The 13804-nt window shown below is 40.3% G+C and overlaps 1 protein-coding gene across 1 annotated transcript in view; it reads right to left on the bottom strand.

Annotated features, from left to right (window-relative positions):
• The window catches only part of SEC22A (SEC22 homolog A, vesicle trafficking protein), a 70798-nt gene extending 57198 nt beyond the window's left edge, over positions 1–13600 (bottom strand). The window contains exons 1-2 of the mRNA XM_004091743.3: positions 13548–13600; positions 6198–6398 (exon numbers count right to left, since the gene is read on the bottom strand). Coding sequence (XP_004091791.1) covers positions 6198–6379 — 182 coding nt within the window. The 5' untranslated portion in view covers positions 6380–6398; positions 13548–13600. The remainder of the gene's footprint in view (positions 1–6197; positions 6399–13547) is intronic.
• Positions 13601–13804: the final 204 nt, after the last annotated feature.

Genomic DNA, 13804 nt, shown 5'->3' with positions numbered 1-13804 from the left:
TCCCTTCCCTCTTTCCCTTTGGGGAATTACCTTCAGCGCCATTCTGTATGGCTTTGGTAAAGCTCAAAGGGGTAAGGACATGTGATGCAGTCTTAGCCAAGTAAGAGTACCTCATCCCCTCTGACCACAATGATTAATCAGTCTAGAAATGGTCAATTATACAAGCAAAGACAATGTCTTGTTCTTGAGACATGGAGAGGAGTTGCTCAGTTGGACTGAAGTAAGCGTGGAGCTGTCTGTGTAGTGTTTTCAAGTCGTAGAGAGTATCTATCTGCAAAAGGTAAGAGACTGTAGAAATGAGAAAGATTCCTGATAACATCTGTGAAGCCAGCTCCACCACTACCCTTCAAAATACCCATTTTTCCTTAAGCTAATGTGAGTTGTGTGTCTGCCTCTGGTAATGGAAAAGAGCTCTATTTAATAGCCCTTCACAGAGCTGCTAAAAAGCTTAATGATAATGTCAGTAAAGTACCTGGCAATAGCAAGTACTCAATAATTGGGTCATAGTTTAAGTTGTTACTCTAGTAATCAGAAAATATCCCGAAAGAGTGAAAGGGAAACACTGCTAGACACTAAAGCTAAAATACAGGTAAGTCTAAAATAGTATTCCTGGCTGGAGGTAGCGTATAGGGAGAAAGTGAACCCTCAGGCAAGGAAAGAACATTAGGAGGCTCACAGCGATTATCCGGCTTCAAATGAATTCACAGTGAAAGAACTAAAAAAATTTTACTTCTTGCACTAAAATTCACAATAGGATATGACTGGCTTCCCAAAAGGTATTTGTCTTTTCAGTGTCTTACTGTTTAAATAAAGAGATTTCAAAATGTACAACTATGATTTTTAAATCTCTAAAGCCAATTGCAAAGTTTTAAAGATCTCAGATGACCCAACCTAATTTTCACATAGTTCATACTTACTTTAGCCATTTTTTTTCTTAAGTGGTAACATAAGTTTATTCATTAAAAATTCATTACATTCTAAGGAAAGTACCCTTCGACTTATAAAACAGATGAATTCCTTAAAATTTTATATAGAGAGAATTGGAATATCACTACAGAAGGTGAGAAATCACAAAACTGAACACCCCACACTACACACCATCCTGCCCAATCAACAAGGTTTCTCTGGCACTCTGAATGCTGTCATATTCCCAAAACAATCATCCCTCATTTAGTAGCTATTACGGCACGTGCAAGGAACTGTGCTAGCTCAAGCCATACTCCACAGAATGTCCTTCATTGGTGAAACAGAAGTATCCAGCTACTACATTTATTTGAAATTCATCATTTTCCCAATACAGAGGAGGAGAAAACTAAAGGAATTTTCTCTATTTTATTTTTAAATTTTATTTATTTATTTTGAGGCAGAGTCTCACTTTGTTGCCCAGACTGGAGTGCAGTGGCACGATCTCAGCTCACTGCAGCCTCCACCTTCTGGGTTCAAGTGATTCTCTTGCCTCAGCCTCCTGAGTAGCTTGGATTACAGATGTCCGTCACCACACCCGGCTTTTTTTTTGTGTGTGTGTGTGTGTTTTTAGTAGAGACAGGGTTTCACCATGTTGTCCAGGATGGTCTCAAATTCCTGACCTCAGGTGATCTGCCAGCCTTGGCCTCCCAAAGTGCTGGGATTACAGGCGTGAGCCACCAGACCCAGCCTAATTATCTCAATTTTAAATGTTACTCCCCTGATTTTTTTTTCTTTCAAACTCTGGTCTTCCCTTGCCTATTCAACTAGAATTTCATGTGAGGTATCAACTGATTTGGTACATAATTATACACTTAGTGATTTTGAGATTCTGTAAAGAAAGAGTACCTCAATTTCTATACAAAATTGAAAACCACAATGCCAAGAGTTGAGGAATCAAAAATAGTATAAGCCATGGCAGATCAATTCCCTCAATGAGTTACAACCCTGTTATAAAGAGAGGATGGAGAAATAAAAAAAATAAATTAAAAATAAGAAATTTTAATAAGTGATGAAAAAGGCAGTCAACCGAGTTTTACAGGTGATCTGTGAAAGGAGTGAGATCATTAGAGACATGAAATAGTAATGAGAAAGAAGGTGATTCAAAAGAAGTAGGGTTTGAAGGAAAGAAGCATTTAATATGGCTAGGAGAAAAGAGGGACAGCACGGTGGCAATTTCAGGCTGTGCTACGATGTTGCTACAGCAGACCTGTGAGTTTTATCTAGCAAACTCATAGTGGTTAGAAAAAGAGTTGTGGTGTGAGAATTTTAAGTCAGGTAACACACACAAATTCTCAATTTTACGCATTTCAGTCTAAGCTCATTGTCATATAAGGTAACAATCTCATTAAACAGAAACTAAACCACAAGATCTCTTATCAATGATAGAAAATATACGAAATCCAGGTCCTTGTCAGGAACTAGAACTAGAACTTCTGTTTTCCAATCCTTATTGAAGGTTTGGTACAAAAAAACATGCACAGACATTTTTCTATGCATGGCTCTGAAAGCCAGGTAATCTTTTCCTTTTGACTTACCTGAATTGTATTCTTGAACTAGACCAGATTAGACTTCTGCTGATTTATCCCACTCCTAAACGCTCATAATTATGGTTGCTGGAAGAATGTTATCCAAATGCTGTCCTCTTTATTTACCTCAGGTCTCAATAACAGGAAAAACAATGTTTTTATCCAATGGACACTAAATCCTATGGATTATCCCCCATTACTTTGGCCACAAGGAAACTCAATGGTAATATCTGCAACCTTTATCTAACAAATGGATGGACTATCTAGTTTGCATCTCCAGAAGGAAATGTTACCTCGGTTTATTATTCTTCTATCTCTATTTTCCTTCTTTTGACTCCCTTACTTGGCCCCTTGAATTTTTTTTTCCTAAATTGCCTCAAATCCTTTGTGTGGAATAAGCTGGAGTACAACTAAATAAAACTAAATAATACAAAATCTAGGATTTTCAGTTAAACAGAATGAAGGGATGTTAAAATGTTACATTTTACTTTACTTTTAAGAAAAGTCAAAATAAATTTTTTTAATTTTAAAAAAGAATCAAAAGAAAAAAATTGCAAAAGTTTTTTTTAAGTCCAGCACACCTACCAGAATTAATATACATTCAAGCCAATCTCCTATAACTTTGATATTTGTTTATACCACTATACATTCACAAATAAAACTCAGAATAATGACCCAGGACACTAACAGAGCCTATTAAATAAAATAATGAAATATTTCAAGTTTTTCCTCTAAAAAAACAGAAGTAGGTTGAGACACTTTACATATATTTTAATTACCATATTCACAATATTTTCTAATTAAACCCTCAGAAACCCGAATTAAATATAACATCTTGCCACTATCTTACCATTATCCAGGTGATCTAAGAAATTGTGGACATTCTCCAAGGTTCTAACCTGGGCCTCTCTCTAAACCCAGTAGGCATTTCTCCCCTCACAGTATCAACCACATCTACGTGAATGATTCCAAAATCTCTATCCCATCTCCACTGAACTACCTTGTCAAAATCTCAATTTATTTATTTTATTTATATGTATTTTTTGAGACAGGGTCTTGCTCTGTCACCCTGGAATGTAGGGGTGAGATCATGGCTCACTGCAGCCTCAACCTCCTAGGCTCAAGCGATCCTCCCACCTATTTCCCGAGAGTAGCTGGGACTATGTCACACCTGGCTAATTTTTTAATTTTTTGTAGAGACAGGGTCCCCCCATGTTGCCCATGCTGATCTCAAACTCCTGGGCTCAAGTGATCTGCCTGCCTCGGCCTCTCAAAGTGCGGAGATTACAGGTGTGAGCCACTGTGCTTGGCCTAAAACCTCAATTTAAATAATTAAAGTGGGCCAGGTGCAGTGGCTCATGTCTGTAATCCCAGTACTTTGGGAGGCCAAGCAGGAGAATCACTTGAGCCCAGGAGTTTGAGGTCAACCTGGGCAACATGGTGAGACCTCACCTCTAATAAAATTAAAAAAATTAGCTGGGTGTGGTGGTGTGCACCTGTCGTCCCAGCTACTCGAGAAGCTGAAGTGGGAGGATCGCTTGAGCCCAAGAGGTTGAGGCTCAGTGAGCTGTCATTGTGCCACTGCATTCCAGCCTAGGTAACAGAGCAAGAAGCCCCAGTGTCTTAAAAAAATGATCAAAATGGAGCTTCATTATCTTTCTCTTCTGCCTCACACCTCATAAACAGTCTGTTCCAAAGATCTCATTTCTGGCAATGACACCATCATTCTGTCCAATTCCAAGGCTTCAGTCATCTTTGCCCCTTCCTTCTTCTCATCTCTGGTATTCCATCCTATCCAGCTTGGTCACTTCTTTTGAAGTGATCCAACTTCAAAGTGATCCCCAATCAAACTTTCTCATTATCATTCTAGTTCTTTTGGTGTTCTAATTTTCATTTGCAGGTTTATTTTCTTACTTCAGGCTCTAATAATAAGTTGGCCTCTCTGACTTACCTCTCTCCTCTTGGACTATCCATCTCACCCTAAGTTCCACTGTCTCAGGATTGTTTTTTATCAAGTCACTTCCCTTGAACCTGCAGCAGAGCTTCCTATAACATATTACATCAAAGTCACAGCCTTCAATCTGAACTTTCAGGGCAATCCAGGATCTGGCCCCACAATGATTATCATACATGTCTCACAACTATCCATAAATCACCATCCACTGACCCAGGATAAGCATGTTAATACACCTACCATGCTAAGTCATGTTCTTTGCTTATTCTGCCTCTCCTCCATACACCTGGAATGCCCTCCTCCCTGCCTTAGCCAACTCTTATTAATTCTTCAGGACATGGCTCATGTCTCATTTCAACAACGAAGCCCTCTGCTTATTATATCCTATATGGACTGTGTTTTTACCTTATTTCCTTCTGTATGCGTAATCAATATCCAGCTTGGTATCAGATGTTAATTGTTCTCTAATTGTTTCAAGTCTAAGCTTTCTAAGGTGGTCTCATCCATTCCCATGGTTTTAATCACAAACTGTAAGCTGACTTCCAAATCTAAATGTCTACACTTGTCCTCTTCACTAAGCTTCAGACTCATATATCCAGCTGCTTACCTAGCAGTGCCCATTGGATGTCTAATGGGCATCTCAGATTTAACATGTCCAAACAGAACTTACTTTTTACCAATGAGACACACTTATCCTTTCCTTTCTTGCTCATTTCAGCTACATTATTCATCCAGTTCCTCAGGTCAAAAAACTACAGGTGATTATTATTCTTTTACCCCACATCCCATTTCAATCCAGTAGGAAAATTTGCTGGTATTAATCCCAAAATATAGCCCCAATCTAACTATTTCTATTCATTACCACCTTAGCTCGTTACAATCAGCACCCCCACCTGAACTTCTCTAAGAGTCTTCCATCTGACCTCTCTGCTTCCACTTTCTCCTTTATTCTTCACAGTGCAGGCAGAATGATCTACTCTATGCCAAATGAAATCATGTAACTCTACAGCTTAAAACTACCCAATGGCTTCCTACTGCATTAGACTAAGCAGACTAATAGACTCCAAACTCACTACATAACTTGCCCCATTCCTACCTTTCTGGCCTCACTTTCTGCAACTCTATTAATTGTCCATAATTCTTCAGGATCACTGGTTTTCTGTCTCTTGGTATGTAAAAATGGGCTTCTCCACTGGCTGCTACCTCTGCCTTGCTCTTCATCCACAGCATCCTTCATGTAATTACCTCCTCTCTCATCTTTTAGGTCTCTGCTCAAATGTCACCCTCTCAGAGAGTCCCTTGACCACCATAAATAGTCACTCTCTATCCCATTGCCCAGTTTTACTTGATTTGTATATGATACAGTGGTAAGTGCTACCCCCTCCCATTAGATGTAAGCTGCTTCAGTTCTTTGAGGGCAGATATCGGGTAAAAATTTTTTATTTCCAATTATAGTTTGCTTACTACAACCCTAGGTAAGTAAGAATGCAAATAAATATTTAGTGATCAACTTATAAGAGGAATATCTATGATCTGCACAACTATAAAATTTCCTAGAGCCAGATATAAATACAAAGAAACTACAAAAAGGCTGCTGCTGACATGATGACTATTTAGTATAAGTTCAGAACAATATGAGCTCGACTTGGAACAGGTTTTCCTAATCACTCCTTTCTACTGCAACCACTTAAACTTCATTAAAATGACAACTACTGGGCAACTGAGTCAAATGAAGCAAACTGAAGTCTTACTTAATGTTATAATGTCCAGTTTTCAGTGTACATCTATCAGGAAGTTGAGCAAGTTTTCTCGAGAGCATTTTAAAATACTTTCTGCACTCCTGCATTCCTGTGCTTTGTTCATAATCAGTAGAAGCAGAAAGTGGCAGTCCATCTCTGACACGAATGACTGAGGCAGATAAAATCATAGACATTTCAACCAACAGAGAAGACCTAAAACAAAATGAACAATTTGGGTTAGATAAAAATTAAAGCCAAACTTGATAAGCATATGTAAAAATGTTCAACTTACTAGTAATATAAGAATAGTAATTAAAATGGCCAGGCACGGTGGCTCACACCTGTAAACCCAGTACTTTGGGTGGCTGAGGTGGGTGGATCACAAGATCAGGAGTTTGAGACCAGCCTGGCCAACATGATGAAACCCCTTCTCTACTAAAAATACAAAAATTAGCCTGGTGCGGTGGTGCACACCTGTAATCCCAGCTACTCAAGAGGCCAAGGCAGGAGAATCGCTTGAACCTGGGAGGCAGAGGTTGCAGTGAGCCGAGATAGCGTCACTGAGCTCCAGCCTGGGCGACAGAGTGAGACTCCGTCTCAGGAGGGAAAAAAACTAATTAAAACAACATGCTATGCTTCACTTAACATATCAGCTTTTTTTTTTTTTTTTTTTGAGACAGCATCTTGCTCTGTCACCCAGGCTGGAGTGCAGTGGCGCATCTTGGCTGACTGCAACATCCCCCATCCAGGGTTCAAGCAATTCTCATGCCTCAGCCTGGGATCCCATGCCACAGCATAGGATGTGGCTGGGACCACAGGCGCCCGCCGCAGTGCTGGGATTACAGGCATAAGCCACTGCACCCAGCCACATTAGGTTTTTAAAAAATAATACTTCTGTCTGGCATTCTCATAAGTACAGATGGAAGTAAAAACTGGTACAAACAGTTCTCAAAATGATTTGGCAATTTCAACAGGAGTTTGAAGGCATACCTTTTAACCTCAATAAATTTAAATATATACCTGTCTTGAGAAAAATAATCAGAAATCCAGGCAAAATTTTAAACAGAAAGACATTCTTCCACTCAAATAACTGAAAGCAATCTAAATATCCTATAAAATGGTGATGGTTAAGTAAATTATAGTATATTCATATAACAGAATATAATGCAGCAACTAAAAGTTATGTTTGTGGAGAAAGTTTAACAATGTGGTAAAATGCTTATATGTTAAGGAGAAAAAAGCAGGATAAAAATTGCAAATGTTGTTTTATGCAAACATAAGGATAAAGAGACGAAGATAAAGCGATTGAAAAAGGGATTGAAAAATGGATGCAGAAAAAGATGCCAAATTAAGAATATGCTCACCTCTAAGAAACGGCATTATGGGTAATTATTATTTTATAATTTCCTAAATGTTCTCAATATTCACAGTAGACATATACTACTTTTATAATCAGAAAAAAATTATTTAAAATAAATCCTAAAGCTAAAGGAATATTGGTTTTAGTATATGTGCTGCCGAAGCGAGCACAGGAATATTGGTTTTAATGTTGTTCTCAATCTTTTTACCAGAGAGTAAATCTTAATAGCCTATTTTATTGGATTCTCTTCTTGCTTTACAAAAACAGATGAAAGGACTTCACAGGCCTGAGTCTGAAGGAACTCAGGTCAACAGTCACTCAACCTTTCAAAAAATACACAGTGGCTCTCAAACTTCAGATTGCATAAGAAGTTGAAAGTTTAGTTAAAAAAGCAGATTTCTGAGCTCTGCCCTCAAAATTCTGAACCACTGACTGTGGGATAGGGCTTGACAATCTGCTTATTGTCTAAGGCCCATACTTTTTAAAACATTAAATTAAAACATGTTCACTATCTAAGATTAAGTGATAACTCTTCTCTGTCAGGCCATCAAAGCACAGTGTCACTAAGGGCTTCCTAACTAGTGGTGAGGCAACTGGTGAAAATTCAAAAATTTGATAAAAATTTCATAGGCATTTTTCCAAAAATATTGTATCTTAGAGACTAATCCTTACCTGCCCACTTCATCTAGGTCAATATCATCTCATTCCAAAAAGGAAAAAGTGAATTAGTAATATATAAAAAAAAAACACACACACACAGAAAACCAATTGTTACAAAGCTTGCAAATCAGGAGCTGATAGTTTTCACTGCTGTGTGAAGTTAAAATCTGACTTCCCATTCACGGTGATAACTGATCTGACAATAAAAATTAACCCAACTAATAAAGCTAATGCATTAAGTTCACTATCCCTTTTTCCTGTTTTCATGAGGAAAAAGGAGAAATCTCTAGGTGTTACTGTGCCATTACCCTTTAATATTTTTCTCCTTTATTTAGAGACAGGGTCTCGCTGTGTCACCCAGACGAGTGCAGTGGTGCGATCTCAGCTCACTGCAACCTCCACCTTCCAGATTCAAGCAATTCTCATGCCTCAGCCTCGTGAGTAGCTAGGATTACAGGCATGCGCCACAACACCCAGCTAATTTTTGTATTTTTTCGTAGAGACGGGGTTTCACCATGTTGGCCAGGCTGGTCTCAAACTCCTGGCCTGAAGTGATCTGTCCACCTCAGCCTCCCAAAGTACTGGGATTATAGGCATGAGCTACCACACCCAGCCCCTCCATTCATTTAAAGAGAAAAATATCCAGAAGCAAATTAGTCTTTTTACTACAGTGGAATCTTCAAACTAAAGTCCCAGTGTGACATATCCCAATCAGTGTTTTTTTTTCCATTCATCTAGGTTTTTTCTCTCCTAAAAGCAGTAGCATGAAAAAGCTGGGATCCCTAAAGAGATATCTATACTATAAACTCCTCTTTAAATTTTTTTTACCATGTTTAATTATTAAATCACAATTGTAACATTTAGCCTAAGTGTAAGAAAGTAGGAAAATGTCTTACTTTATGCCCTTAAGCATTTATTATTTAACTATAAAACTGTTGTCTTTCCAGAAGTACACTGCAACACAATAACCATTCTGGGAATTAATTTGAGGGTGAGTTGTAACTCACAGTTCTAAATACCCATATTTTAGTATTTAAAAGTAGATTGGGTTGGGTGCCATGGCTTAGAGGCAGGAGTTCAAGACCAACCTAGACAACATGGTGAGACTCTGCCTCTACAAAAAAATTTAAAAATCAGCTGGGCACGGTGGCACATGCCTATAGTCCTTGCTTTGGGGAAGCTGAAGCAGGCGGGTTGCTTGAGCCCAGGAGTTTGAGGCAACGGTGAGCTATGATTGTGCCACTGCACTCCAACCTGGGTGATGAGAGATCCTGTCTCAAAAAGTAAAATAAAAGTAGACTGTATTATTTTATGTCTGGCCTCTCTAGGATCCTAACAGAAATATTATGAATAGACTTTATTAATAGGTTGCCAAATTTCATGTAGTCTTCAAAGTTATTCTTTAGTGACTTGGAGGACAGATCAATAAATATATGATCCATACTTTCTAAAACACATACTGTAAAAAGAATATAGTTTGTAAGTTCCATTCGTTAAACATTTACTGAATATCTAATGTGTCCCATGAATTATGCCAGATAGCAGGAATGAAGAGTCCTACCATCAAGAAACATCACTCCTGAATTAGAGAAACTCAGATGAAAAGAGCAAACAACGCAGGTGTGTTGCCCACCACTTCACTAACTGGAAAACTAAAGTTGGACAAACTTACCTTTCAAATACTCCTTTTTATTGTTTGTTTTGTGACAGGGTCTCACTCTGTCGCCCAGGCTGGAGTGCAATGGCTCACTGCAACCTCTGCCTCCCGGGTTCAAGTGATTCCCCTGCCTCATCCTCCCAAGTAGCTGGGATTACAGGTGCCCGCCACCATGCCTGGCTAATTTTTGTATTTTTAGTAGAGATGGGGTTTAACTGTGTTGGCCAGGCTGGTCTCAAATTCTGACCTCAAGTGATCTGCCCGCCTCGGCCTCCCAAAGTGCTGGGATTACAGGTGTGAGCCACTGCGCCCAGCCTCAAATTTTCCTAATACGTACTTTAGCCTTTAACCAAAAGCAGAACACAGCAGTTACATTCCCTGTCAAAATTGTTACAAGATTGTCAGAGAATTGTTTCTACTTATCTACAGTTAAGATTTTTCTTTTGGAAAAAATTAAACCTCTTTCTACCACAGTAATTTGATTCAGTATCCAAAGCACTTGAATTTAAGCCTGACAAACGGGGATCAATGTCCAATGATCAACGTCAGGCTTAACTAATTTGTAGACAGACTCCAGTCACCTTAGGCTAAGCTGTCTCTCCATCAATTCAATAAACATACCCCTACTTTTTTTCTTTTTACCACGGATTCATAATACAGTTTGTTGTTTTTTTAAACTAATCTTATCTGGACTGTGCTAGCAGAAAAGGAAATCTGTCCATGTCAGGCGTAAGCTAGGTTAAAGTATCTTTAAGGTATAAGGAGGGTTGTGGTTGGGAAAATCCCAAGGAAGAACCAGTGGAACTGTGGAAAGCAAGAGATTACAACAATTGTATGGGAAGATTTAGGAGTTTTTAGCTTATCAGGGCCATAGATAAATGTTTAGGGCACTGGGCCATTTCTCCTCACCTTTAATAAGAGAAAATATTACACCTGCCTTTGGACGGCAGCAGTTAACTCATAGGGAACCTGAATAGTGGGTATTTTTTTCCTCTCCCCATCAGCAACTGTTGGAGGAAAAAGCACAAGCTAGAATCTAGGTAAATCTGAGTAAACTTTTATGTAAAGGCTGAGGAAAATAAGTTCCCACAATGCCAAACTACTATAGTAGTGGTTAGCAAGTTCTTGGACCCAAGATAACAAGACACCCCTCTTCTTCAGAACCTGGCGGGGGTAATGATTATGGGCTCAATGTCTCAGGAAGGTATCTCTCAAAAGGTAATAAACAAAGCCCAACATATAAGTGGATTTTGTATATACATTCTAACCAAATGCTTTCACAAAGCCACTTTTAAGATAAAAACATTTTATACTGCGGGCAAAAGCACTCATATTTATTTTAGTTCATAACTTCCCAGTCTTCAGTCATCCAAGTACCACTTTCAGAATTATCTTCATCCACCTGTACTATTTACCTAATATTGGTCTTTGAATTGACTTTTCTTGTCCTTTATTTTTTAGCAATAATATCTGTGAAATCAGTTTTGAGATGTTAAGTTTTTCTCCTAATTTAAATTAAATGAATTTGTTTCATTCAAATATGTATGTGTGTGAAAATTTTGGGAGATTTTTTAATGTTCATTTGCTTATCAAATTATCTTGCATATGTGACAGTACCAAAGTTTGGGAAACAATATTAATATGGTACATATTATTTTATTAAAAGTGCTAGCTGAGGGTAGGGTTAGATTGGGTGATAAAGAGGATGGAATTTCTGCCATTTTGCCTATGCCCTCTACCTCACTAGCAGTGTTTGACACTCCTATTACGGGTGCTTGCGCTGCACAGCATGTATAAGACCTTAGGCTTCACAACAGAGTTTACCCACATCTAGGACAGGGCCCCCAGTACATGCTCCCAACATTTGTATAGTGCCACACAGTTCACAGTTGGGTAGGTAGAACCACCATTTTACAGATGAGGAAACTAAGGCTCACTTTCTCAATGTCACACTGCTAGTATACAGCAGAACTGGTACTTCAGTCTAAGTTTCTGGTATCTCTACATCACTATGCTTCATCAGTCTCCCAAAACCAACAAGAGGCAAGAAACCAGGGATCTAGAAACTAGCTATTCACTTGCTGCCTGGGTTCTAATCCTGGCTCCACCATGTACCAGCCATGTAAATTTGGGCAAGCTTTGCCTTTCTATATCTCAATTTCCACATCTATACATTGTGGCTCCTAACAGTATCTATCTCATAAGCTTGTTTTAAAGATGACAATAGTATCTATCTCATAGGATCATGTAAAGCGCCTGAAACATTGCAACATGCTAAAAGCACTATATTAAATATTTGCTATATTATTTATTGATTATTATCCATGGACCACGCAATTTATACACATTACCTCATTAAAGCCTTCCAAAAACCTGTGAGGTAGGTATTATTAGTTCCATTTTACCTTTGAGGAAATTCAAGCCCAGAAAGCTTAAGGAATTTTTTTTTAATCCCTAAACTCGTAGGTGACAAAGTAGGGATTTAAACTCAGGCCCAATTCCAACAACTCTGTGAGACACTCAAGGAAGGTCACAGGCACCCCTGTGATAGGACCTGGGCCTCTTTCATATACCAACATAAGATATACTTCGATTTTAACCAGTTGCACGCAAAAAAAAAAAAAAAAAAAAAGGCACTAAACAGATGTGATGGTTTTCAACATAGGAAATACCCGAATGTCCTATTACTTTAGGATATGGTCACAGGTGTCAGAGTCAAATACTGAATGAACCTTAATCAGAAATTGGAGGTACTGTTTAAGGCATTGCCTGATTCCTTACAATCTTAGCATGTAAGCAAATATCAGTAACATGGAAAGTGACTCAGAGTTTGAAAAGTGGCTGTTCCCCTGACTGAAGATCCCAACATCTCCAGTCTGGTGGTTGACACTTTTGCTCTGGGCTAGGCTTTGCCTTGGCTGAATAGGCATAGGAGGGACTGGTTCTCAAGCTCGCCCCCTGCCCCAGGTGGATGATCCAGGAAACTAAGCAGCAGGAGAAAAATTATCTTAAGCTGTCTTCACTGGCAGAGAGATTCAAGCCAGCTGGGGCTCGTCCTTTTCTTTTGGAAGCCTCCTCCACTTGTCGAGCCAATTGCTCAGGTCTCCCTTCTACCACATCGTTCCCAAAGTGACTCTTGAGACAGGGTCTCAAGAGGTTTCCGTGAGCCAACGCGGGCAGATATCTGGGCTCAGTGCTCACTCCATCCCCACAAGACGTAAAGTAAGACACTGGTTCAAGTCCCATTCTGCCTAAAAGAAATAGGAAATGCCACCTCAAGCTCTCTCGGGCCAGCTACACAGGTAGATCGCCGTGTTTCTGACACCTGGGCGCCAGGGAATCCCCACCACCATGCTGACAGCCAAGTGCGACCGTCCCTCTCCTTCAGACACTCCTTCCCTGGCTGCCCAATACCCGAAGCGGCTCAGACCAGGCGCAACCGCCGCCCGCGCGGCCCCAGACAACCCTCAAGTCGAAGGGGACGGGGTCCCCGCTTGCCCGTCCCTCCAGAGCTCCGCGGCCCCGGCTCCCACCCCAAAGGCACGGACTTGGCTCCTGCCGGTGGGGTAGGTCTTCAGTCCCGAGGGCGAAGGCCGAGGCTGTTGCGGGAGGCGGGGAGAGGCCGGCAGGGATTCAAACGACCCCTAAGAAAGGAAGAAGAGGACTGGGAGGGGCCGGGGAGTACCTGTCGAGACGGGACCCGCCGCTCCGAGTGACGCGCCCCGCAGTGCATTGTGGGGCCTGGGAGGGACCTTTCGGCGGGGCTGCGGCGCGTCCAACGTGGCTCGCGCTCGCAGAATCAAACCACGCCCCCGTTCTCTCGGCTCGCCCGGGCCAATGGGGTTCTGCAGGAAGGACGCAACAACCCGCCAGCTCCCGGGGCCCTCCTTAGTCCCACCCACTCCAGGAGAGATTGACAGCTTCTCCCGCACCTGCGCCAGA

Source organism: Nomascus leucogenys, chromosome 21 (assembly GCF_006542625.1).
Source record: "Nomascus leucogenys isolate Asia chromosome 21, Asia_NLE_v1, whole genome shotgun sequence".
Classification (NCBI taxonomy): Eukaryota; Metazoa; Chordata; class Mammalia; order Primates; family Hylobatidae; genus Nomascus; species Nomascus leucogenys.
The sequence above is the reverse complement of the archived record's forward strand: the minus strand, read 5'-3'. Positions and strand labels throughout refer to the sequence as shown.